Genomic DNA, 27,241 nt, shown 5'->3' with positions numbered 1-27,241 from the left:
TCAAGGCCACCAAAGTCACCTTCTAATCAAAGCACGAGTTCTTTCTCCAGCATCCTAGATAGGAATAGGAGAGTTACTCTTAGGGCTAAAGAAACTTCAAGAAGAGTTCAGGAGGCAGCCTGTATGCTATTTTGTGTTCTGTCAATTTTAAGAGATGGGCCAATGGCTTTTGGGGGATAACTCTTGAACAGAAGTCAGGCCTGTCCTCTGCTCCAAACCTAGAAGGACTCCCCATCTCATGCTGGGTCAAGCCAGTGTCCCTGCAATTGTCCAAAGAACTGCCTCTGGCCCTGCACCTTCTTTGTCCCTGTCTCCATATACTCTCTCTCTGTTTCTCACTCTACTCCAGCCTCACCTCTCTTCCAGCAGTCCCTTAAATGTACCATCTTGGCCTTACCACTGGCTGTTCCCTCTGCCTGGACTGTCCTTCCCCCAGAGATCTGCAAGACTCCCTCAAGCTTTGACACAAAAGTGACCCAATCAGTGAGAGCTCCTCCTGTAACATTCTTATTTATTTTTATTTTTTAAAAGAGAGAGATGGGGTCTAGATTGATCACCCAGGCTAGAGTGCACTGGTGTAATCATAGCTCACTGAAGACTCAATCTCCTAGGCTTAAGCTATCCTCCCACCTCAGCCTCCTGAGTAGCTGGGACTACAGTCATGTGCTACCATGCCTAGCTAATTCTTTTTACTTACTCTATTGCCCAGACTTGTCTCAAATTCTGGCCTCAAGTGATCCTTTTTCTTGGCCTCCCAAAGTGCTGGGATTGCAGGTGTGAGCCACCATGCCCAGCCTCTTATTTAAAATTGTAACCTCCCGCCACCATATGGCATTCCCACCCCAACCGCATGTTACTCTCCCCTTTAACTGCTCTATTGTTTTAAATTACTTTTTACCTTCTATAGCTCCAGATAATTTATTTATTCAAGTTATTTGCTTCTGCTGGCAAAGCAGGCACATAGTTTGGAAATCATGTCCATTTTTCACTGACAGATCCCCAGGGTCTACAGAAATGCCTGACATGTAGTAGGTACTCAGGAAGTATTAATCAAATGATGAATGAAGAAACAGATTTCCATCAATAACTGTGTATTGATGTTTGCTGTCATTCTTAGGTAGACACAGGTTTCCTCTCTAGGTGTTAGGATTGAAAATAGAGTCTTCAGAAAAGAGGCATTTGGAATCAGCAGATTTGGATCTGAGTTTTGGCCCAGTCCTCTCTACCTAGCTATGTGCATAGACAAGTTGTTTTACCTCTCTGAGCCTCATGTGTCACACCTAAAAGTGGGTATAATAACTCCCATACTGACTTGTCATTATAAAAAATAAGATAGTTTTTTTAAATAAAGCACTAGATACCAAGGAGAAAAATAATACATTTAACTATTATTTTTAGAGTAGTAACAGCTGGATAAAGCTATGAATTGTTTAGAGATAAAATAGCCAAAATTAAAGGGAAGACAATAAGCCTTTCTGGACTGAGTTTTTAAAGTCTCTGTAAAAGTTGATTTGTTTATATCTTCTCTACCACCCTTTGTTTGTGCCATTCAGATTTATGAAGGCAATTGCTACAAATGTTTGTTGATAATGGAATATGCACTCCTCATTACTCCTTTGGATACCTGCATAGTGTGCTCACCATTTGGGGCCTCTGCATAAATATAACCTCATCAGAGATACCTTCCCTGGCTACTCCACCTAAAATAGAAACTCCCTTCTTCTATAATTCCTTTCTCCTTTTAATCAGCTTTATTTTTCTCCATAGCACTTTTCATCAAGGCAAAGAAAATATTATTTTTTTCTTTATTTTCTGTCTCTCCATAAGGCAAGTGAGAGATTTTATCTATTTTGATGACTGACATATCCTCAGAGCCTAGAGTTGTGCCTGCTCTCACCGAATTGAAGAAACTGCTCTTTATCAATCAATTTTCCAAAAATATAGTTTGAAGACTTATCTTAGAGGCATATGTCTAACCCAATAGCATGTGCCCTGGGTAAGACCTTAGTGTGCCCAGAATACTCCACATTTATGCCTGTCTCCTTTCTCTCTGAAATATGTCCCATTTTGTACAATAAATGACATTGTCACAATAACCACGGAGTCCAGAAGAATTAACTATGACACATAATCCCACATTAAAAGAACAGATGGTATAGATGAGAAAAAGAAAGAAATTACCGTTGATAGTAACAGCTAATAGTATTAAGTGCTATTATATGCCAAGGGGTCTATGTAATTATGTCACTCAGTCACAACAACCTATGAAGTAAGTCCCATTACCATTCCCATTTAACATATGAGAAGTCTGAAGTTTAGAGGGAGTAAGTAGATTCCCTGTGTTCTCACAACTAGTAAAAGGCAGAGCTGGGATTCAAATCCCAAAAACAGATCTTTGAACTACTAGGCTAAAGTTGCAAGTGCTGTGGTGGGGCTTTTCCATATGTGGCCTCATTTTATCCTGTGTTAATCCTGGAAGGTAGTTATTAATTATCTTGCTTTAAAAAAAAATAGTAAAATAGGCTTAGCTGTGTTAAGTGGCAGAATTAGGATTTAAATCTAAAATAAGCATATTTATTTTAAAAAATTGTGAACAGGATGGTGTTAGGTATGAGTCACCATGGGCTAAAGACATTTTATGTTACTAGCTTCCATTATATTTTTACTACCTAATGTGTCACAAGGTATATAACTCAGCATTATAGACCAAAACCCATTGCACTTACTCATAATCACCATGTACATAAATTTCGGAAGAACATTTTATTTGATTGAAACATGAAATGAGTAAATTTGAAAAAGCAAGGGTAAACTAAATGCTTGTTAATAGATTTGCTTATGCTTATTCCCTGCTGTAGAGGTTAACTGATGCCTTTCTTTAGCTAGATCACCAATTTTAAGCCACTCTATTCTCTATACTCATCAGAGAAAAGGAGTATTGGGAGACCACTTGATTGGTCTCAACTTGTAAAATAATACAGTTGAGAAACTTTGTAAAGTTATTTCATGTGAAGTCACCTTCTTTATGAGTGGGGCTATTCAATTTGTACTTAACAAACCATTTTTTCATCTTTCTTAGGCTAATGTGAGATTCCTTTGCAACAATAAACACACTTTTTTGGTAAAGTATAACAGAATATAATAATGGACTTCTTTGAAGGAGTTAGGATCAAGACTTAGGTGACTTGGGAAAATGTTCCAATTTTTGGTGCATACTGTACTTTATCAACCCTGAACAACAACAGATGCATTTTAAGAGAAAACAAGCTCTTGGCAAGTTGCTATTTTTAGCTCAGTAACTAATGATGAATCAAAATGCTTCTTCAAACCCAATTACCCAATAAAAATTTCCATAGTAACCATCACATTACACCACACACCCTTCATGCTCACACCAAAAACTTCCTTAGGAACTGCTGACACTACCTCCTTGACACCGCCATCTGCTACGGAGGAGGAGATGGTAGGGGAAGTTGGCAAGGAAAAGGTAATTCTGTGTTTTGCAAATCACTGGGGGAGGGGGTCTTGTGGCAGAGATACACTGGTAGAAAAATTATTTTCTGAGGAACTCTATATTGGTTTTTACCATGAGCTTGAAGTGGCTCAACCCAGGCGCTTCAGAACTAAATTTAAGCTTGGTCATAAAGTGACTTCTTCCCTTCCTCCTTCCCTTACCCTACAGCACTGTAGGATCACCCTCCCTGCACTCCTTCTGCCCAGAATAATTGTCTGGGTTGCCTGGGTCTTTTCTTGGTCCACTCCTCTTCATTTGTCAGGTTTTATCTAAATATTTCATCCCCAGAGGTTTTCCCCTGACTACTTAATTTAAATGATAGTCCCCACCCGATGTCCCATTGGGAAGGGGCCTAATTTGTCTTATTTGTCACTGGAATCTAAATGCCTCGGTCATACTTGGGACTCAATAAATGCTTATAAAGTGAATGAATGAGGGAGGAAATTATTTATGGGTAGTCATTATCAACATTCACCTAATAACCTGGATGGTACAAACTAATTAAATCCATGATTAGGTTTATTTGACAAATTCATTCATTCAACTGCATTAGTGAGGGTAATGCCCATTTGTTAGTTGTTCAAAGTTAGGTCTTCTGAGAAGCAGACTCTGAGAAGGAGATAAGTTTGTAGGAAGCTCATTAGGGATTCTGTTGGGATCAGTACCCACAGAGGAGAAAAGTTGGAAGCAGAAATAGACAAGTTGAGCTGTGACACAATTTCAACAGAGACCACAGTCAACACTTCAGAGAGTTCTGAAGCTGGGATGACCTTCCGGGGATGTTCTGAGTTCCATTATGATCTTTTATGCCTCCATGTTGATCAGTTTTGGAGCATGACCTTGGATGAGAAGACCCTCTTTAGCTGAGGTAACCCTCAAAGGAGACTGGCAGCTGAGGACTGTCTGCCAGAAGCAATCCTAGGAGGACAAGTCCATCTTTCCTGAAGGGAGACCCAATGGCTCATCACAGGATCCACCACGGTGCACCCCTTGTACCTCTAGGATCCACTTCTTCATACTGTTTCTGAGAGCTGTTCCTCTATGATCCTGGTAGGCTTCTCTTCTTTAGGGAAATTTTAAAAGGAAGATTAGTGGGACAAATTACAGTCCCTGCTGCTGCAGTTGAGTCTTGGGGTACCAAACGATGTACATTATTCTAGATTCCCCTCACACTCCACTAGTACCTCTCCTGATCTTGTGGTTTACCTGGTGGTGTGACCCAGACTCTAACCTCTGAGTGCTCTGAGCCTCTGGTCACCATGACTTCCTCAGGCCATGGAAGAACCCATTCCAGGTGGTGATTCTTCTTGTCTGTTGGTCACTTGACATGAAGAACCCAACATGCTCAGGTGAAAGTCATGGTTTAGAGTTCAGTGGGACTCTTGCTCTGTCACCTGATGAAAACATTCAGTTTTGGCAACCTGGAACTCTAAAGCAACAAAATGCAGAGTTTCTGGCTCTGAGATGCCAGGCTCCCCAAATGGGTTCCTGGGAGTGATGGTAACAGGGGCCACTCCTGCCTTCACACCCTTGTTCCCCTGACTCATGTATTCTACCTACCAGGGACACAGCACCATTTAGAGGCCTTTGATTTAGAGTGTCCACTATGTCCTGGAGGGTGACACCCCATCCTCAGGGAGTATTGACTGCAAGATGGCTCTTCAGCTGCACCCTCACCAGGGTGCTCCTGCATTCTACCTGGGCGTCAGCTTCTGGGGGTAGAGTCATTGTTGGAACCAGAGGATCCCACAATTTTATGCCAATTCTTGCACCCCATCTGCTGTAAGGGAGGTCCCTTGGTCCGACACAACACCTGGAGGAACCTACAGTATTCTCCCCAAGCCAGGTCCTTCAGTACACATCGCTCCCCAAAGCTATAACAAACCTACCCCAGGCCCATACTGTCACCTCCACTTTTAGATGATTAAAGCTAGCCTTAGAAGAAACACTCTTAAATGTTGTTAAAGCAGAGCCCTTGCTGTCCCATCCCCTGGGGGTCAGGCACTGAGAATGTGGTGAGAAAGGCAGGTTTGGCAGTGACCTGTTGGCCCAGGTCCATCCAGCAGGGAAAAGAGTCACTTGATTCTTGCAGGTCCCATCCATAAAGCACTCTAGATGCAATGCTTGGCAGGCCCTACATAAACAGGGGAGAGAATTGAATTGGTATTCACTCTGGTCTTCAAAACATATCTAATTTGCCTACCTGTGAATATTTATAGACTTTATTTCCACAGCAATGTTGAAAATGTCCCGTGTCCACATGAGGAGCCTTTTCAGAAAGTATACCCAATTCTTTTCTGATAGCCAGCAACTCATGGTCATTAATTCTTTTTTTTTCATTCAATAAACCTTTAATATGCACCTTTCATTGCTAACTACTCTGCCAGGGGCTGCATGCATCTATCCTAGATTAGAGGCAAAGAAGACTGGATTTTCCAAGGTATACCTCTTTTGCTCACTTCTACATCTGTTTCATATGTTATGACTGGATTTTGACACATATTCTATTTTTCAACTTAGGTGAAACCTACACTACCTTGGAATCATTGCTTCACTGGGGTTAGGTTTTAAAACCAACAGCTGAGTAAAAATAACGCTTTTAAAAAATCTCTCAAATGCCCACAAAAATCAGTAAATGGATGTATCATATTTCAGCAAGTCCAGGATAGCCAGATTTCCCTTCTGTATGGTTGAACTCCAGATAAAGCAGTTGGCTTGTATTTAGGTAGCATGATTATGAAAACGATGTAACTTTAAACCTAGTGGCACACTGAGTCCAGTGGAGTGAGCACACTATTGGTGGCCACAGCTTGAAACACTATAGATCCTCATCTTCTCACTCCATGTCAAATGCTCATGAACAGACAGCATTGCTGGAATTATTTAAAGTGCTTTATTTCCTCCTTTCCTCTCCCTTTTGCTTCCTTTTACTTACCTTCATTTTTCTTCCCTTATTTCTGTATCTGTTTTTCTCTCTCTTTTTCTCTTTCTTTCTCTCCCCAAATTTTTAATTCAAATGGCATACAAACTAAAGACACAGATGTGAACATTCCACTGCATTATAATATGTTACTTTGTACAACTCAAATTCAAACAGAGAAACTTCCTCCAAAACCCTATGCAAATTTGACAGAACTCTGGACCTGGCTCTTTGTTTTCCTTGCAAATAATAGTTGGATTTTCTTATGCACATGATCCCCTAGAAGCAGCATCTCCCCGTAACACTCAATTTATTAACATTGATACTAATAAGAATTCTTTGGTGGTGACATCTCTAGCTCAAATGTTCAAGGAAGTGTTTGTGACCTCCTAAAATAAGAAAGTCCATATATTGTGAGGTTCAGAATTGGATATACTGACATGAAATGGATTTTGGAATCCATACTCTCAGCTCCATTGTAAATATGTAATTCTTGGGCAAGTTAGGTGAGCTATCTAAGCTGTCTTTCTTTTTCATACAAAACAATGAAGTCATACTTTGCAGGATTGGGATGAGGATTTAAGGAGATAATGGCACTATAATGTGAGGCATTTAGGTATGGTAATCTCTTGGCTCTCTCCTTGCTTCCCCAACCATGTGCAGCCACTCCAACCTTATCATCCTATTCTCCAGCAATTCTAGGCACTTTTTTACCTCCCCAAATGCTTCCTGCATTTTCTTGCCTTTCTACCCATTGCTCCTTTAAAACACTTTCCCCATCCTTGCTTGCCTAACTTCTATACATTATTCATGAATCAACTTAAATGTTACCTCCTCCAGGGAGCCTTCCTGGATTCCCTACCATCTATAGATTCTACTCTAATGCACTATCTTTACAGCATAGTATAGTTAGTGCTTAAAAGCACAGTCTTTGTGTTAGTCCATTCTCATGCTGATATGAAGAAATGCCCAAGATTGGGTAATTTATAAAGAAAATAGGTTTCATTGGCTCACAGTTCCGCATACCTGGTGAGGTCTCAGGAAATTTACAATCATGGTGGAAGACACCTGTTCACAGGGTGGCAGAAGATAGAATGACTGCCAGCAGGGGAAATGCCAGATGCTTATAAAACCATCAGATGTCCTGAGGACTCACTCACTATCATGAGAATAGGATGGGGAAAAGGGGGAAACCACCTCATGATTCAAATACCTCCACCTGGTCACTCTTTCAAGCAATGGCCCAAGCTGACGTTGGCCCCTTTTAGCCATGACTGGGGCTCAGAGCGCCAAGTCCTGAGGCTGTGCAGAGCAGCAGGGGGGCCCTTGGCCTACCCCAGGAAACCATTTGTTCCTCCTGGGCCTCCAGGCCTGTGATGGGGTAAGGAGGCTGCTGCGAAGGTCTCTGACATGCCCTGCAGACATTTTCCCCATTGTCTTGGTGATTGACATTCAGCTCCTCGTTACTTATGCAAATTTCTCCAGCTGGCTCAAATTTCTCTAGAAAATGGGTTTTTCTTTCCTCTTGCATTGTCAGGTTGCAAATTTTCTGAACTTTTGTGCTCTGCTTTCTCTTGAACCTTTTGCCGCTTAGAAATTTCTTCCACTAGATACCCTAAATCATCTCTCTCAAGTTCAAAGTTCCACAGATCTCTAGGGCAGGGGCAAAATGCAGCCAATCTCTTTGGCAAAACATAGCAAGGGTCACCATTGCTCCAGTTCCAAAGAAGTTTCTCATCTACATCTGAGACCACTTCATCCTGGACTTCATTGTCCATATCACTATCAGAATTTTGGTCAAAGCCATTCAACAAGTGTCTAGGAAGTTCCAAACTTTTCCACATTTTCCTGTCTTCTTCTGAGCCCTCCAAACTTTTCCAACCTCTGCCTGTAACCCAGTTCTAAAGTCACTTCCACATTTTTGAGTATTCTTATAGCAGCACCCCACTCCTGGTACCAATTTATTGTATTAGTCTGTTCTCACACTACTATGAGGAAATACCCAAGACTGGGTAATTTATAAAGAAAAGAGGTTTAATTGACTCACAGTTCCACATGGCTGGCTGGAGAGGCCTCAGGAAACTTACAATTATAGTATAAGGCACTTCTTCACAGGGCAGCAGAAGAGAGAATGAGTGCCAGCAGGGGCACTCTGATGGTTATAAAATCATCAGATCTCATGAGAACTGACTCATTATCCCAAGAACAGCATGGGTGAAACTTCCCCATTGTTTCAATTACCTCCATCTGACCCCACTCTTGACACATGGGAATTATTACCATTCAAGGTTGGATTTGGGTGGGGACACAAAGCCAAACCATATAAGTCTCTGAAGCCTGACTTGCTGGGCTGCAAATTTGTATGGAGGGGTGAGCTGAAGCAAGGTACTTAACTTGTCTTTGCTTCAGCATCCTCACATATAAACTGGGGATTGCATCCCTATTTTCTTATGAAAAAATGAGGTTTAGACCTCTGACCCTAACAGAATTACTACAAACAACCTTTTCACGTCAAAACCATTCTGATTGGACAACAAATTATATGGTCACCCTAATAATAATAGTAGCACCTAACTCATTGGTTGACTATGTGAATTTAATGGGTAGCAGTGCCTATGACACAGTAGATATTCAATAAAATCTGCTGTTCATGTGACAGGTATCAATTGTCTCAGTGTACCTCTGTCCTAGCACTCATTCCTCTGTGCAGTAAGTACATGTCTAATTGTCTGTCTGCCTCACCAGACATGAACTACTTCAGGGCAGGGAGATCATCTATCATGATCATATTTGTACCCTCAGTGTGCAGTTCAATGGATAGCTGTAAAGTCACATATACAAAAAGAAAATAAATCCCTATCACAGGATTAGAAATTTGGAAATGTTTGAAAGATAATTGCTATATTTTGCAAACCAAACAGATTTGTAAATGAAGCTGCACACCTATCATTTATTTGTCAATAATTTACTGGGCATCTACTATGTGCTGGTGACTGCGAAGCTCTAGGAGGTTTCTCAGTCTTCAAACTATTGATGTTTAGAGCTAGATTTTTTTTTTGGTGAGGGAGAGAATATTGTCTTGTGCAGTGTAGGATGTTTGGCAGCCCCTATGGCCTCTACTACTATATGTGCCAGTAGCACATGCCCTCTCTAGATGTGACAACCAAAAACCGCTCCAGGCATTGTCAGATGTCTCCTTGCAGGTAAAATAGTCCCCATCTGAGATCACTAATAAGGATCTGAGATCACTAATAAGGAGGTAGGACCTACCTCTTACACCTTGGAATTGGTGCTGGGAGTCTGGGAGATCTAGTACTTGCAAGTTTTGCCTAACAAAAACCATGCATGGGATCCTGACATAGTTCATATAGTCTTCTTATTTCCTCCCTGAGTAATTAGTATTCATAAAAAGTTAATTCAGTAATGTGCTTTTTTTAACCAAGGTTTAATCAATGAATTTAATAAATATAACACGTCTGCATAAGATTTTCTTTTTTACTGTTTGTACATTCATTCATTATTGTGTGCCTACTGTTTGTCAGATGGTTTACCTTCATTTGGGATTTTATCTCCTTTGGACATGATATCTTTTTCCTCTCTTGTTTGGTATAATAAGCAAAGAATCATATACATCCATTGCAGATAAGTCATGAATGGTTCTAAAAGATTGGTATCATCAAGAAACTGAAATCCTCTGTTTGAGCACAAAGCCTCCATGGAAAGGTTGTCATCTGGCCTTGGCACTCACCCATGCCTTTCTGGGGAAATTATTACAGGTCTTTTGGAAACCCTCAGTTCTGACATTTCTCATGGAGATCTAAACAGGATTGGTGAGAGAACCTCTTGTTATTTGTGTTTCCTGCCACTCCTTCCCTTTTTATCACTGTTGCCCAGCATTGTTGGTGACCCAGGCAGTGATCTGTCCGCTAAGCCACCAGGGATTGTGACTGTGAAAATGAAAGCTTCCTAAGATTTCATGTTCCATATGCAAATGGAAAAAAACTAAGGTCTAGAATCCTGCCATGTTTAGATAGACTTTTTAGGTAGTAGATCCTTTATTAATAATAGTAAGTCATGGGGAAAAATCTCATCATTGCCAGAGTAAATAAATTTGAAAAAGCCCCACTGCCCAGGAAATCATGCTTTTGATAAGGGCATCTGATTTTTCCCTTGAGCCAGAAGCACACAGAGGTCACTGGTGCCTCTTCAGTGCCTCTCCTGCCGAATCTCCCAGCGGCTCCTACAGACAACCACAGGAGTGTCCTGTCAACAAAGATTTACTGAATGACTGCTGTGTGTCAACTATGGGAATACATCAATGGATGGCAGTAACTCCTGCCCACAGGAAAACATAGACAAGACCCAAGAACTGACAGGAGCTATAGAGCAGTATGATAAGAGTTTGCTGGCAGGAAATGTGAGAGGGGGACAGCCTAAAAGATAGGGAGCTTTCAGGGAAAGAGAAGCTGATTCTTGTGCATTGTGCAGCATGCTGAGGAAGTAGTTGTGTGTGTGTGTGTGTGTGTGTGCCTGTGTGTGTGACAGAGAGAGAGAAAGAGAGAGAGAGAATTTGGAGTGGCAGCAGGGAGACATTTAAGGAAAAGGGAAGCAAATGTGCAAACACCAAGGTGTGGTTCATGTATTATTCAGGGTTCCAGCAGGAAACACTCAAAAGAGTAAATGAAGTGAGCTGAAGCAAAGTTTTGAGACGGGATTAAGGGAGCCACAAGGCTTGATGAAGCACCCATGGACTAGCTGCAGAGGAAGCTGTTTCCACTCCTATAGGCCTGAAGGGGCAAGGGGAGGGATGGTATCACCAGGCCCTCACAAGAGCTCCTCTACAGTAGAGGAATACAGTAATTGCACAAACTCCAGCACAGCAGGATAAGCAATTGCCCCAGATCTTGCTCTCTCTCGTTCTGGATTTTTCTGTCTTCTTCTTCGACTAGCCATGGCAAAGCCTAAATGGAAATTAAAGATGAAGAAACTTGATAGATACAGTCCAGAAATCAACTTTTCTGGGCAAAGAGTGGGACACAGAAGGGTAGTTTTTTAGAGGCCAAAGGAGAATAGCCAGCAAAGTTGGTCCAGTTAACGCCAAGTTATCCTGTGTGACCAGAAGCCGGGAAGCACACAGGGAAGAAATAAGAGTCAGGAGAGGGAACCAGAGAGGAGAGGGAAAGCACCAAATCTCAAAGGATCATTCACAGTCTCTGCCCAGTGCTTTAGTATGGAGGCAGCCTGTATGAGGATGGCAGTACTAGCGGCTGCCATTTTGGGGTATTTACTCTGTATCAGGCAAATACTAAGTATTTTGTAGACAGCGCTTCCAATGGCCTCGTTTAGCTTTTATAGCCACCCAGGAAGAATCCTCATGCAGTGACTGCTAAGTTCCAATTCCTTTGATAATGATTTGACGAGTGCTGCTTCATTTTATGCTTTCAGTAACTTTAGGTCATAAGGATTTATTTTTTCTTTTGCATGTGAAGAGACTGTAATTTCACTGGAATATGAGATCTAGGGGGATGGAGACTTGTTCTGTATCCCCTGAGCCAGGGGTAGTGTCCGGCACATAGTATATAATAGGTAACCAGTAAGTTAAAAACTAAAATAGACTTAGAAGCTCTCAGAGGTGGAGTTTTGGAGTTAAATTCTGACTTCCAAACTCTGAAAGCCCTAAACCACAGAATGATCCCAGCCAGTTGAGGGGGGAAGAAGTACACTTCCCTTCATCCCTGTGAGTGTCCATGAGAATCTAATTTAGCAGAGGCCTTCCCTAAGAGAGGCTGCCTAGCTCACAGTCCTTTAGTCTCTCACCCTGGAAGGACTGCATATTATTAGTCTGTAAGCTACAACAGGGCAGGATATGAATGTGTTTGGTCCACATACATATAACCCTAGCACACTGCTTGACCTATAGGAGGCACTCAGTAAATATTTGATGACTCTATGGGTGAATAAGAAGCAGCACCGTGATGAATAAATGTGAGCACTGTGCAAAGCACTGGGACTAACAGAGTTCATAATGGGTGAGACTGATCATCGACATGTAAGGGCAATAGTAGATGCCTATACAGGGTACAGGTCAAGAGATCAAAAAAGAAAAGAGTGATTGACCAGGATGAGGCTTGACCTCCATAAGTTGAATAGATGATTGTCAGACAGATGAGGAGGAAGCTGCAGAAAGAGCATGCCAGAAAAATGGTATGGCTTCAACAAAAAAGCATGGGAGGTAGAGTGGGAATGGGAGGTACATGTGAGACTTCCAGGGGCAGAACAAAGAAAGATAAAGCTGGGGAGGGTGTTGGGAGGCAGATCACAGGCAACCTGTATGCTACACTGTGAAGTTCAGGCTTGCTGCAAATGCCCTGCCCTGTACCTACTTACTTTGCCTGTTCTTTGCTCGTGTAAGCCTAATCCCTCCATGGTGCACTAGACTACATCCACCCTCTCACCTGCTCAAGGACTCCACTGTTGCAAATCTTCCCCCACCCCTTCCAGATAACTGTGAAAACCAAAAGGAAACTTTTTTTTCTCTGCAGTTACTCCAGCATGATGGGGGAGGAAAGGCTCAACAAGTCTTGTTGTTGTTGTTGTTGTTTGTTTTTATTTGCAAAGAGCCAGGCTGTAAATAAGTAAATATTTTAGGCTTTGCTAACCACATAGTTAATTTCCCTCCCCCTCCTCTTCCTCTTCCTCTTCTCCTCCTCCACCTCCTCCTTCTTCTTCCACACTTCTTTAAAAATGTAATTATTCTTAGCTCGCCCATAATCTGTGGACCCTAGGAGAAAAGCATGGATAAAACTCCTCCTTGTCTTCCCAGAACTGTCCAGGTTTTAAAATAAAGCCCTGTGTCCCAGTCAAACCAAGACAGTCAATCACCCTAGTACTACTTACTAGCTCTATTATTTAACCTCTCTGAGCCTCACTTTTCTTTTCTGTGAAATGGAGCTAATAAGCCCAAGCAGGGTTGCTATTGGACTGTCCATAAAATAGCATGTGTAAAGGCTAAAGCACAGGATCTGGAAAACAGTTGGAGTGTGTAAACAGAGGTTCTCCCCAAGTCCCCTTCTGAAGAGGTTGGCAGGATTTCTAAATGGTAGAATTAAGTCAGGCTGCAAAACACTCCTGGAATAATTATGGCTACTTGTTTTGTCCACTTCTCTGAAAACAATAAATAGACATTTTGAATATGTTGATATCTTAAACTACTTTGCATTAGCATAATTTATCTTTAAAATTTGTGCAAAAATTTCTTCATCATTTTTACCTAGTCTATTTTTAAATGTTGTAATCACTTCTTCTATTTTGTCTCAATTATAGGCCTTTTTATTTTTAGCCTTTAACATTTTTACTTCTTCCTTAATGTGTGTGTGTGTGTGTGTGTGTGTGTGTGTGATGGTGTTTCACTCTTGTTGCCCAGGCTGGAGTGCAATGGCACAATCTCAGCTCACTAGCTCACTGCAACCTCTACCTCCTGGGTTCAAGCAATTCTCCTGCCTCCGCCTCTCAAGTAGCTGGGATTACAGGCATCCACCACCATGCCTGGCTAATTTTTTTATTTTTAGTAGAGATGGGGTTTTGCCATGTTGACCAGGGTGGTCTTGAACTCCTGACCTCAGGTGATGCACCTGCCTTGGCCATCCAAAGTGCTGGGATGCAGGTGTGAGCCACCTTGCCCAGCCTTAGTTTTTCAAATTCATTTTTTTTAAACTTACATCCCTGTTCTTGTTCTTTTCATTCTATTTTTCAAAATCCTTTCTGTTATCATTTAAAATGACTATTTTTTCCCTTCTTAACTTTGCAATTTCTCGGGATATTATTCTTGGAATTCAAGTTGTTAATAGAGGTTTTTCATCATTCAGTTTTACTTTTTTATTATATGCCAGCTGAGTTCAGCAGGCCTCATGTTTTTTACCTTTTCTTATACTTTTACTTAAGTTTACTACTTTATTGCTATGTTATTTTTTAAGCTTCACTATGAACTATTTATAATTCTTTCTCCAATTCAGTGTGTACTATTTATAAAGGGCAGGCAGGAAGCATGGCCACAGAGCCAACAGCTGTGGGAAGAGCCCACGACCCTGGCAGAGGATGTTGGTGGGGACTGTTTGTCCTTCCTCTTGTCTCTGCAGCTACTCCTATGTATTTTCTTCCTCTTTTATCCCTTTCTTCACTGAATTCTTAAAGAGTTTAACCTGTGCGATAACTATTCCTCAAGTGGCCTTTCTATAACACATACCCAACCAAGTCACTTACCTGCTAAATCCCTTTGGTGGGTCCTGTAGTGACATATAGACAATGAAAACAATAATAATGACAATAACTGCAACCACAGTCAATACATATTGAGTAATGATTGTGTTACAGGTCTTCTGCTAATTTCATTGATTATCCAACATTTTGAGGAAGGTATTCCTGTTTTCCAGGTAAGAAAATGTGGGGGCCAAAAAAGTTGATTAACTGAGCCAAGTTTACATAACAAGTAAATGGCATTATTAGAAGCCCAAATTCTTGGCCACTAAGCTAAACTGTTAAGCTCTATGTGTAGCACAGCAAATCACACTTTTAGTATCCACTCCCGTAGTGAGGATAAGGACTTCCTACAGTCCCCCTGGAGGTAAATGGCAGCAATAGGACTGAAGGCCACTCTGCCTGTTCCCTAAGCACCCCCTCTACTCTTTTCCCTGCAGAGTAAATAATGGACATAAACGTTCTTTGTAAAGCACCATGAATATAGAAGACTTTAATACTTCATGGTCCTCTGGGATATTTCTTAACCTGGAGGAAGAACATCCATGGTGCATCATTTATCCAGAAATAAAATAGAAAAAAATTACACCATAAACTAGACTTTGGAAAAATAGATGGCCTCATATTTCCATATATATCTAACATTTATTGGGCATTTGTGATCTGCTAGACACATCCATATACAGTATATATATATAATGTATATATATAATATTTGTATATATAGTATGTGTATATATTAAATAGATAGATATACACACACGTATATATAGTATTAACCTCAGTTCTATGAGGCAAGGGTTTATTCCCATTGGTCAGATCAGAAAGTTGAGGCTCATCGAGACATAAAGTGACTTGCCTAAACTCACATGGCTAGCAAGTGGTGGAGCTGAGGGATGCAAACCCAGGTCTCTGATTACAAAAGCTCCAGCATCTGGCAGGTGCAAAGGCGTTTAGTGGGAAGCTGCCCCACCCACTCTCTCAGGACCCCCACCTCCTGCAGATTCCAGACACCCTTGAGAGCTGTGGAGAGTGTCTAATCTCCTTCCAGGTTTTCTCCCTCACTCCTCGTCCTCAGGCTTTGAGGCGGAATAGCCCAGGTGGTAATCACCACTCCAGAATTTTTTAAGCTACTTGGCTTTGGGCAAATTACTCTCAGGGCCTTAGCTTTTCCATTTAAAGATAGAGATATTGTGGCGTGCTTGAGAACACCTTTGTGAGGGAAGGGATAAACATACAGGCCCTAGACAGGAATGGGACCTAGTTCACAGTGAAATGCTCCATGAACGTCTTAACTGAATGAAGTAACTATTTTTTACGATGCATTTGAAGACTCTTTCCCTGCCTTAGGTGGCTCTCTTTTATTTCCTAGAGCCACCTGGAAGCCAACCTGGTCTTCTAGACTGTGCTGGAAAGGCCTGCAGACAACACGCACCTCCTTCCCAAGGCTCTTTTCCCTTTACCAGGCTCAAGAACTGATCTGTAAAAATGGCCGAATCCTAGGGTGCATGTGGCGAGCCTGGATTTGTTGATGGGGTAAACTGTTGTTGTGTTAGTCCAGCAGAGACTCAGGCATGGGGTTGGTGAGCACAGCTGTTATAATTCAGGCTCTGGCTCCCATTACCAGGGTTCACACCTCAGCATTACCACTTGTACCATTCATTATCTCAAGCAAATGATTAAACTTCGAGCTTCAGCTCCAGCATCTACAAAATGCTCGTGTTATGGTGTCTACCGTATTGGGCTATTTTGAAGACTAAATGAATTAAAATATGCAAGGCACTTTGAATGATTCCTGGCACATATTAAGTGCTCTGCTCAACAAATGCTAGCTATCTATTAGAGAATGAAGCCAACACTTCTCCAGCCAGGCTCGTTTACCCACATATACAAGACCTTTACCTACATTTTTCCCATACACCCAGCACACTGAGGCAAAATATTAAACCTGCTTCCTGCCTTGTCCAGTATTTATTTACTAAATTATACCCCTGTCTACTGACTGGGCTTTGTTTTCTCTGAATATCAAAGGTCTCCATCAGATCCTAGCCAGGTCTTGCTTAGACCCCACCCTCCTATACCCAATTCCCAGGTCTACCACTGTGCTGTGGAGCTGTTTAACTTTAGAGACATTCCTTAACTTCTCTGATCCCAAGCTCCCACATATGTAAAATAAACATAATAATGGCTCCTTCCTCACTGAAATTAAATAGGAACATGTATGAAAGGGACTTTGTAAAGTGTTCTGCACTTAATATAAACTCAATGAAAGTAAGTCATACTTATTATTTAGTCTCCCAATTTCAGTTTTAACATTCTCCAAAATGTATGATGAAACATCAGTCCTAAGGACAAACCAGGGTAAAAGATCCACAAAAGAAAGTATTGGAAAATATCCAAATGCAAATCAGTACTGGATTGCAACACATCATTCCTTTATTTTCTGTCTAAATGTTTAAAAGAAGATGAACTCAAGGCCCAGATCCAGTGATCACTTTCCCAGAGCTGGTCTTTCCACGCACACAATCACACTTGAGTGGGTGCTTCGGGGAGACCCAGAAATAGGTGGAAGTATCTTCTTTCCGCTCTGAATAAAGCAGGCCTTTTTAGCCTTCAACAGCTTGGGCTGCAGACTGTGGGGATGTTCCTTGTACAAACTGTGCTATGAAGAAAATATAGTGCAACTTCCTGTGGGACCAGAAAACACACAGTGATTGCAGAGTGGAGAGGAGGCGCCCCTCAGGACACCCCAGGGAGCTATCCCCCCTTCCCACCTCCACTCTGGGGAGTTAGGCCCTTAAAACACAAATCCTATATCAATGGGGAAGCTGGCTCTGTGAGTGTTTCCAACTTTGAACTCCCTGGCATCAAACAGCAGTGCCCATGCTGTCTCTATCACCCCAGCTTCATGGAGAACCTTTCCACTCCTGGGGTTGGGGGAACAAGAAGGGGAAAGTGAGGAGGGAATCTTCTTCCTGTTCCAGAAGAATTCATAGAGGACTTCTCACCCAGAGTGACAACTTTCCTCTTTCTGGTGATCACAAAACTGGACCAAAGAGGTGGGCAATTGGAATTCACTCATGTTATTGGGTCAACTCGGTTAGATTCAGCAAGTGTATGAAGCACTGGGATGCTAGGCCCTATGCTAGGAGATAAGAGACAGTGGACACAAGCTCTGCCCTGGGGGAGTTCAGATTGAGTAAGGTTGATGGACATATAAAAAGGAGATCAAAGTTCAGTGTTATACGTGATAATCAGGTCATTGACATGACTCAGAGATTTCTTCATGCCAGTCTATGGACCCACTGCAGCAGATCGACTTGGGAGCTTCCTAAAAATAAAGTTCTCCAAGACCACATCCCTGGATATTTGTATTCAGTGGGTCCCAGTATGACCAAAAGATCTGCATTTTTTTTTAACTAGAACTTGCTGGGAATCATCTTTGTCTTTTCTCTTTTCTATGTAGTCCACAAAAATTCCACCAGCAAATCCTGTTGTCTCTTCCTTGGAATACATTCAGGGTGTGGCCCTATCTCATCACCTGCATAATTACCACTGTGGTCCAAGTCAAAATCTCTTTTCAAGGAGACTCTTGGAAGCAGCCTCTAACTTGTCTCCCTGACTGTCCTTGCTGCACTACAGTCTGTTTTCTTCACAGTCGCCCAAGTGACTCTTGAAACATGGATGGTAGGTCATGTTTCCAAATGCTAAGAACTTTGCAGGGCCTTCCCATCTCATGGAGAGAAAAGCTTCAAGACCCTCCATGGTCTGGCCCTTTGAGACCTTTCAGAGTCTGCTTCTGAAAGGTTTTCCCCAGGCTCCCACAAGGCTCTCTGCTCCAGCCACAGTGGGCCGCATGCTGGGCTGGAGTGGGTTCTTGCTTCTCCTGCCTCAGAACCTTGGAACTTTTCTGTGCCTGGACTGCTCTTCCCAAATGAGGATGACTCCCTCACTTCTTTCAGGTCGTTGCTCAAATGTCTTCTTATCAGAGAGGCCTTCTCTGAACTCCCTTTAAATTAGCAGTCTTACTCCTGTGCCATCACTTTCCATCCTGCTTATACTGCTGTATCATTCTTTATGGCGTTCATCACACTCTCATACTACCACCACCACCACGTGTTAAATATTCCTTGGTTTACTTGTTTATTGCCCATCTCCCACCACTAGAATGACAGCAGGACATTACCTGCTTTGTACACTGCCGGTTTATAAAACTGTGCCTGACACATAGAACTCGTTCCATAAATAATTTCAAATGGATTAATTAATAGAAGTGAGGGGTTAGGAAGGCTTTTCAAATGTAGTTTACAAATGCATAAGGGCAGGAAAAAATGATTAATAAATATTTCTCAAGTATCTCACACCTAGCACATCAACTCTAGGTCAGAGGTGGCTTACAGATAGGATGGCACCCAAGGGATCTGGGTAGAGCCGTAGGTTGGAGGGATTACAAAGCACAACCAATCTGAGATGGTCATCACCATCTGCACTTAACCCTTCATGGAACTACCAATCTGCTACTGCCACAATGGAGTGGTATTTCCTTCAAAACATTTAATAAAAATTAATAATAGTAACAATTGAGTGGTTCAGGCATTTTTAGATAATTACTAGATACTAAAACCCAAACACTTATTTTTAAAGTTATTTGTGAGGTCGGTTACTGGCCAAGATCAGGAGACTCTATCTGGATGGTCTTTTCTGCATTGTTTTTTTTTCCCATTGGTTCCAGACCTCAGGATTTTTTCTACTGGCTGCATAAGTTTTGAACATCCTGCTCTGCTTCTCAGACTCTCAGTCATCTCTTTTGGAATCTGCAAATGCTCCCAGGAAGGAAGAAGCCCCAAATGCTAGGGTCACCTGTCTAAGTGTAGAGCTTGACACCTTACGGGTTTGTACTGTCTTGTTAGAGCTCCACAACTGAGTTTGTTTGAATAACTTATTCTTCCTATTTCAGTACACACACACAGATACACACACATTTACACAAGTGCGTGCAGACTTATGGATTTCTTTTTATTTATATATGTATATGTATGTATATGTATATGTATATGTGTAGGTATATGTATATATATTTCTTCATATTTTAAGCATTAGGATCACATTGAATTTATGGATTTGTACATTAAGTGCAGTTTAAAATATTACATTTTACTTAATTCATCAGAGATTTGCTAATGTCATTAAGTATTTTTAAATGCAATTTTATATTCTTTTTATTTACACAGACCACAGTTTATTCAGCCATTTCCCTTACTGTTAAAAATATGCAGTTTCCACTTATAAATTTTTCATGAATAAAGTTACAATGAATATTCCCTAACAGAAGTTTCTAATGTTCTGTCTGATGATCTCCTAAAGACAGATTTCTAGAGGTTGGGTCAGTGGGTCAAAAGAAATGAGTCAAATTTTGCAACATGTTGCCAATTTTCTTCTCATAAATATTACAGTAAAGTTTCTTAATATCAGCAAGGTGTCAGATTGGTTTTGTTAATAAGAACAAGTTTTCTTTAATTTAAGACTTTGCTCACATTTTTCTGCTTAGATTAGAGCAGTATTCCCCTTTATTTTCTTTTCCTCTTTTAATAGTCTCATCGTCCACATTTAGCTCTAATCCATTGGCACTTATTTTTGCATATAGTATGAGGTGACTATCAGTCCACTTTTTTTTTCCTATAGTTGACCAATTATGTTTTTTGGGAAAATTTTCTTTCCCATTAAACCTTTGATCTTTGAGCTACATGTATCATGTACAAACTTGTTACAATTTTTATTGTTTGTTTCTATACAGTATACTCTACTTTATTCCATTAATTTTGCAGTTGCGTTTTTCTCTGCTGTGACAGTTTTAATTATCATAGCATTATAATACATGTTACCTTCTGGTTGGTCAAGACCCCCCTCTAATCTCTTTTGTTAAAAATTTCTTTGATATTCTAACTTATGTATTCTTTCAGATATACTTTTAAATCACCTTTCAAGTTCCAAATAAAAATTCCATATGGGATTTTGATTGTAATAATATTAAAGCTGTAAATCATCTTGAGTCATGTATATATATAGTTACATATTATACCTATTAACATGGTTAATAATAGTTAGCATTTTTAACAGAAATACCTCTCTTCTTTATCTTTTGTAAAGTCATGTACTTTTTTTCTTTTCTAGCTCTTATGCATTTGTTAGTATTGTTTAAGAATAGTTTTGGTGTTTTATCTTACCAATGCTATTGTAAGATCATTGTTCTGGTATATTTTATAAATGATGATTACTGGTACATAGGAAAGCTATTCACCCATTCATGTATTTATTTATCAAATATCTAGAACTTATTAAGTGCTCAGCAATTAATTGACACTATGCTGAGCATTTATTTACTGTGCTGGATGCTAGTTGTCCATTAATGGCTAAAACAAACATCATCTCTGTATTATTAGAACTGACAATCCAGTGCGGCTGATAGGCATCAAGTAACCAAGCAAGCAAATAATATATAATTACAATTTGTGATAAATTCACAGGGTGCAGGAATAAAGTATAGCAGGGGAATCCTACTTTCATATAGTGATCAGGGAGTGTCTATCTGAGAAAACTATAATAAAGCCAAGAACAGAAGGATAAGAGGAATCAGCAAGGCAAGAAGTATGGAGAGTAGTGTTTGAAGAAGAGGAAACAACATTTGAATGTCCCAGAAATGGTAAAAATCTAATGAAGGAGTGGAAAGTAACAGAAGTCAGATTGGTTAGAACAAAATGAGTAAGTGAGGAGAAGTACAAAATGGTCTTGAAGAGGATCAAACAATACTCATTGTCATGATGGGAAGTTTTCATTTTACTATTTTAACAATATATTATAATAGGTACACTACATGCACATATAGAAAAACCAAAAAGGTAGAGTTTAAAAACCCAGACTTCAGTTTCTGTCCCAGCATTACCCAATAACTTATTGAGTGTGTCCGCGCATTTAAAAATGATAGTACATGTTAGTTCTTTCCTTCTCCCACACCCACTTTTCAACTGGATGGATTTATAATATGACCAATCCTCTGTTTAGGGTCATTTAAGTTATTTCTAATTATTTATTATTGTAAATGATGTTATTATATCCTTTGATCTTTGCACATGGGTGGTCATATTTATGAAATAAGTCTACAGAATTAGGGTTACTGAACTCATGAGTAGAAATATTGTCAATTTTTACAGATATTGCCAAATTCACACATTTCACCAAGTAGGTATCAGAGTGACTATTTTCCCCACAACCTAGCCAGTGTGAAATGTTAGTAATCTGGGAAATTGATATTAAAATCATAATGGGAGACCATTCTGTATCCACCAGGTTAGCACTGAGTATTCCCACTCCACACCCCAGAGTCGCCTTTGCACATGTGCCCCAGGAACATGCCCACAATGTTCAGGGCAGCATTTTCCACAAGAGAATGGGAGTGGAAATAATCAGAATGTCCACGAGTAGTGGAACAGATAAATATTTTGTGGTGTATTAAGTACTATTTAGCAGTAAAAATCAAGGAACTATCAATGTATGCATCAAAATGAATAAAGAAAATAATGTTTAGTAAAAAATGTGATTCCAATGATATAAAATTTAACAACAGCTGAAGTCAAACTAAGCAATACGAGAGATTTTCAAAATGTTCATGCCCACTTGACTCCACAGGATCAGTGATTACTCACAGTTGTTTATTTAACTGGATTTAAATGATGGGTTTATGGTAAGATAATATGGATTTCAAAACTTTTTGCACCAAAATAAACTTATACAAACGTTGCAATGTGTCTAAATAGGATGCCACCTGAGATACTAAAAAGGATAAGATAACAGTTACAAAAGAACCCGTATCAGAGCAACATGAATTCTGCTAAAATTGAAGTAAGGACAAAACGTCAAATTGATGGGGAAGCTTTGGTGGAAAAATGGTGAAATCACTGGTGTTTTACAAAGGTTCATAGAAAGAATGCCCCAGAGAAATTGGCAGTTTACAAATGGATCACTCATTTTAGGAAAGGATGAGATGATGTTGAAGATGTAAAGCCCACAGGGCAAACAATCCACATCAATCTGTGAAGAAAAAGTTAATTGTATCCATGTCCTAATTGAAGAGGACCAACTATTAATGGCAGAAACAATAGCCAATATCATCGACATCTTAATTAGTTCAGCTTACACAATTCTGGCTGAACAATGAAAGTTGATCAAACTCTACTTGATAGGTATCAAAATCCATGTGCCCAAATCAGTTGCAGACAAGAGCAGATCTTTCAGTGGACATTTTAAACAAGTAGGATCAGGATCCTGAAGCATTTCTTTGAAACACTGTAACAGGAGATGAAACCTGGTTTTCAAAGTTTGCTGTGGCTAACTTCAGGTCCTATCCTAAGATGATATTTTACGAATTTTCAATATGTGCCTTAAAAGAATTTCTACTATCTAATTATTGAATAGCATGTTTGTATCAGTCCGTTTTCATGTGGTTGATAAAGACATACCTGAGACTGGGTAATTTATAAAGAAAAAGAGGTTTAATGGACTCACAGTTCCACGTGGCTGGGGAGCCCCACAATCATGGCAGAAGGTGAAAGGTACGTCTTACATGGTGGCAGGCAAGACAGAATGAAAGCTAAGTGAAAGAAGAAATCTCTTATAAAACCATCAGATATCTTAAGACTTATTCACTACCACGAGAACAGTATGGGGGAAACCATCGCCATGATTTAATTTTATCCCACTGGATCCCTCCCACTACACCTCAGAATTATGGGAGCTACAATTCAAGACGAGATTTTGGTAGGGACACAGCCAAACCATATCAATGTTTCATTTCAAGGTTGTTAATCATATGAGATTTCCAAATTATCTCTATCTTTGCTGACTTTTTAATCTGTTTGGTATATAAACTGCTGAAAATTGTGTTAAAAGAGACCACTATGACCATAGATTTATAAATAATTACATAGACTTTTATCTTATTTTGCAGTGTACACTTTGAGGCTATGTGATTAAATGTGTCCATGTTCAGAATTTTTATGTATTTCTGATGTATTAAACCCTTTATTATTGTATAGTGACCCTACTTATCTCTAGTAATGCCCTTTTCAAAAAATTATCATTAGTCTGGTATTTATACAACAAAGCCAGCTTTATTTTGTTTTGACTTCCAAATTTTTATATCAATATATTTTAGGACTATATGTTACAAATAGGACATATAATATTTCTTTTTATCTAATCTGAGAATCTTTATCATAACTGAAGAATATGTCTCCTATATGTAACATTTTTATCTGACTGTTTTCAAGATTTTCTTTGCTTTTTTAGCATTTTGATTATGATGTGCCCAGGAATAGTTTTGTTCACTGTTATCCTATGTAGGGTTTGCGAACATTATTGAACCTGTAAATATGTATCTTTATAAAATTTATAAGAATTGCATTATATCTTTAAACAAATTAGTTTAGCCCCATTCTCTCTTTCCTTTCCTCCTGAGAATCCGATTATATGTATGTTAGGCCTTTCAATGTTGTCACACGAACTACTAAAACCTTTTCATAAATCATTTAAAAAAATTTTTTTGGCTGACCGTGGTGGTGCACACATGTAATCCCAGCACTTTGGGAGGCCCAGGCAGGCAGATCACCTGAAGTCAGGATGTCAAGACCAGCCTGGCCAACATAGGAAAATCTCATCTCTACTAAAAATACAAAAATTAGCCACATGTGGTGGTGCACACCTGTAATCCCAGCTACTTGGGAGGCTGAGGCAGGAGAATTGCTTGAATCTGGGAGGCAGAGGTTGCAGTGAGCCAAGATCGTGCTACTGCACTCCTGCCTGGGTGACAGAGTGAGACCCTATCTCAAATATATATATATATATGCCAGGCACAGTTGCTCATGCATGTAATCCCAGCACTTTCGGAGGTCAAGGTGGATAGATCACTTGAGGTCAGGAGTTTGAGACCTACCAGCCTGGCCAACATGGTGAAACCCCATCTCTACTAAAAATAGAAAAATTAGCTGGGCATGGTAGTACACACCTGTAATCCCAGCTACTCGGGAGGCTGAGGCAGGAGAATCACTTGAACCCAAGAAGCAGAGGTTGCAGTGAACCAGTATCACACTACTGCACTCCAGCCTGGGTGATGGAGTGACACTCCATATCAAAAAAATTATATAAAATTTTTTATTTATTAATATATATTATTAAATATTTATTTATTAATATTTTTTTCAAAATGGTTATATTCTATTGGCATATTTCCAAATTTACTGATTCTTCCATCATCTATGTTCTGCTGTTAATATCCAGTTGGTTCAGATATTTTCTTTTTCAGTTCTGAAATTTTCTTTTTTTGAGGTTTCTATTTCTTTTCTTATTTCTTATCTTTTCATTCACTGTTAAAATATTTACTTTCAGTGAATTTCATTCACTGCTAGAATGTCACTGAGCAAAGTTGTAAGAACTATTATAATCTCGACCTGCTGATTCCAACATCTGGGTCAGATTAGAATAGATGTCTGTTGACTATCTTTTCTCTTGAGATTGAGTCACATTTTAATGTTTATTTTTGTGTCACATAATTCTGTGCTATGTTCTGGGCATTGTGAATGCTCTATGGTTAAGACTGAATTATCTTACATTCCCCTGGAAATAGTGATTTTTGTTTTGTTCTGTTTCACTTTAACAGGTAATTAACTTGATTGAAATCAAAAGAAAGTCTTTGTCTTTTGGAGTGCAGTTCAAGTATCAGTTCAGTTATTTTATCCTTAACTCAATTGCTTACTGTCTTCCCTATGCATATGTGGCTCAGATAAGAGGTTATAAAACAATTTTAGGTTTTCTTTCACTGGGTTCTTTTCTTTTTGGAATTCTCCTCCCACTTTCTGGAAGCTACAGTGGCCTGGAACTCTGTTCTTTGCTTCTTTAAGACACCTGCGTTTTCTATTGGAGTTATAGCTACCACACACTGCATGAGCTGTGACCTGTTCTCAGGCTAAAGCCATGAAAATAAAGAAATTCATACTTTGTTGTTCATTTTTTCCATGTGTTGACCCCTTTTCAAGAATCTGCTTTTCTTGACCGAACAGTAGTAAGAAAGGGGGCAAATGAAAAAGTAGGAAGCCCAATTTAAGAGTCCAGGAAGCATATTTTGATGCCTAGAAATAGAATAATGGAAGTGGAGATGAAAAGAAATAGAAAAATGTGTTTCTTTTCTTGAGTTACAAACAAGACTTGGATTCTATCCAAGAAGACCTGAGAACACCAGAGTCTATATATAGTAGTCAATGTATTCTAAGGCAAAGGTGTTCAATGGATTCCTTTCCTGTTTCTTATTAGTCTCTTCTTTTTATTCCCACCATATTCTCCAGCCCCTTAAAAGCCAGAAGCTTTTGCTGGTGAAGGGGAGAGAGAGAAGGTGGAGTGAAGAAGCCAACCAGATTCCCTCTTTTTCACAGCAGATTTCCCATGAAGACCCCAGTCTAAACCTGGGGAGAAAGAAGTCTTAAATTGGAGAAACTGGAGAAAGAAGCCCTCTCCAAAGGGATGACATTTGCCTCAAGATCTGAATGAAGGGCGTAGTTCTACAAACATGCGATTAAACATATGGATTACTACATTAGGATTTACTTTGGAAATTCACATTTATTTGTGTATTTTATTGTTGCTTGTAAATAGCTTTTGTTTTAAGCACCTGACCAGACTGTGTTTGTTTTAGGTTGTGGCCCAGGCAGTGTTATTCATGTGTATGAACACAGCTGGAATCTTCATCAGTTACCTGTCAGACCGGGCCCAGCGCCAAGCTTTCCTGGAGACTCGGAGGTGTGTGGAGGCCAGGCTGCGCCTGGAGACAGAGAACCAAAGACAGGTACCAACTGACAAGGCTGTGTGCTTTAGTTATCACCTAGCCAGTCTCTAAATTATATTGAGCTACTGTTTTACTCCCAAACACATCCTGACTTTCAAGTGTTCTCTTAAAGTTTATGTCACAGGATTCCAGAGTCTGAAATAGTTGTGTTAGACTTACAGGTCAAAATGGGTTGGTCTTATTCTCTACACTCAATTCATCGTTCCCCATAAGAAATAAAGAGGTTACAGTCACAAATTTATTTTCTGACATCTTTCACTGACATCTGTGTTCATGAACAAGGTCATGATTCCTCAAAATCATCAGCATGCCTATCTTTGACCCTCTTTCTTTTAAACTGTAAATGTGTTATTTCAGATAAATTTTTTTTTCTGTTTACCAATTCAAATTAGAGTAAGCGGATGGAAGAATCTTACACATGTCTAGTCTCTAAAACCACAACCTGATTTTTAGAAGAGATGTACACAAACAAGTCCTGTGGACATGATGCCAACATCAAAATAAGGGATACAGTAGGAAAAGAAGTTGGATTGCAGGGGGCAATAATGTGTTCCAATTTGGAGAGGTTAAGATACAAGAATTTTTTGGACATCCTGATTGGGTGGATGTTATAGGAACTTAAAAGTAGCTTTGGCCTCAAATAATATATTTCTCCAAAATTAAATTT

General features: G+C 39.8%; 1 protein-coding gene across 2 annotated transcripts in view; it reads left to right on the top strand.

Annotated features, from left to right (window-relative positions):
- ADCY8 (adenylate cyclase 8) overlaps positions 1-27,241 on the top strand; it is a 263,423-nt gene that overhangs the window by 27,332 nt on the left and 208,850 nt on the right. For both annotated transcript variants that reach the window (XM_024251209.3, XM_054518826.2), the window contains exon 2: positions 26,425-26,574. In XM_024251209.3, the coding sequence (XP_024106977.3) occupies positions 26,425-26,574 (150 nt within the window). The remainder of the gene's footprint in view (positions 1-26,424; positions 26,575-27,241) is intronic.

The sequence above is a fragment of the Pongo abelii genome, chromosome 7, assembly GCF_028885655.2.
Source record: "Pongo abelii isolate AG06213 chromosome 7, NHGRI_mPonAbe1-v2.0_pri, whole genome shotgun sequence".
In the NCBI taxonomy this organism is placed as follows: Eukaryota; Metazoa; Chordata; class Mammalia; order Primates; family Hominidae; genus Pongo; species Pongo abelii.
This window is presented reverse-complemented; position numbering and strand designations above follow the sequence as displayed.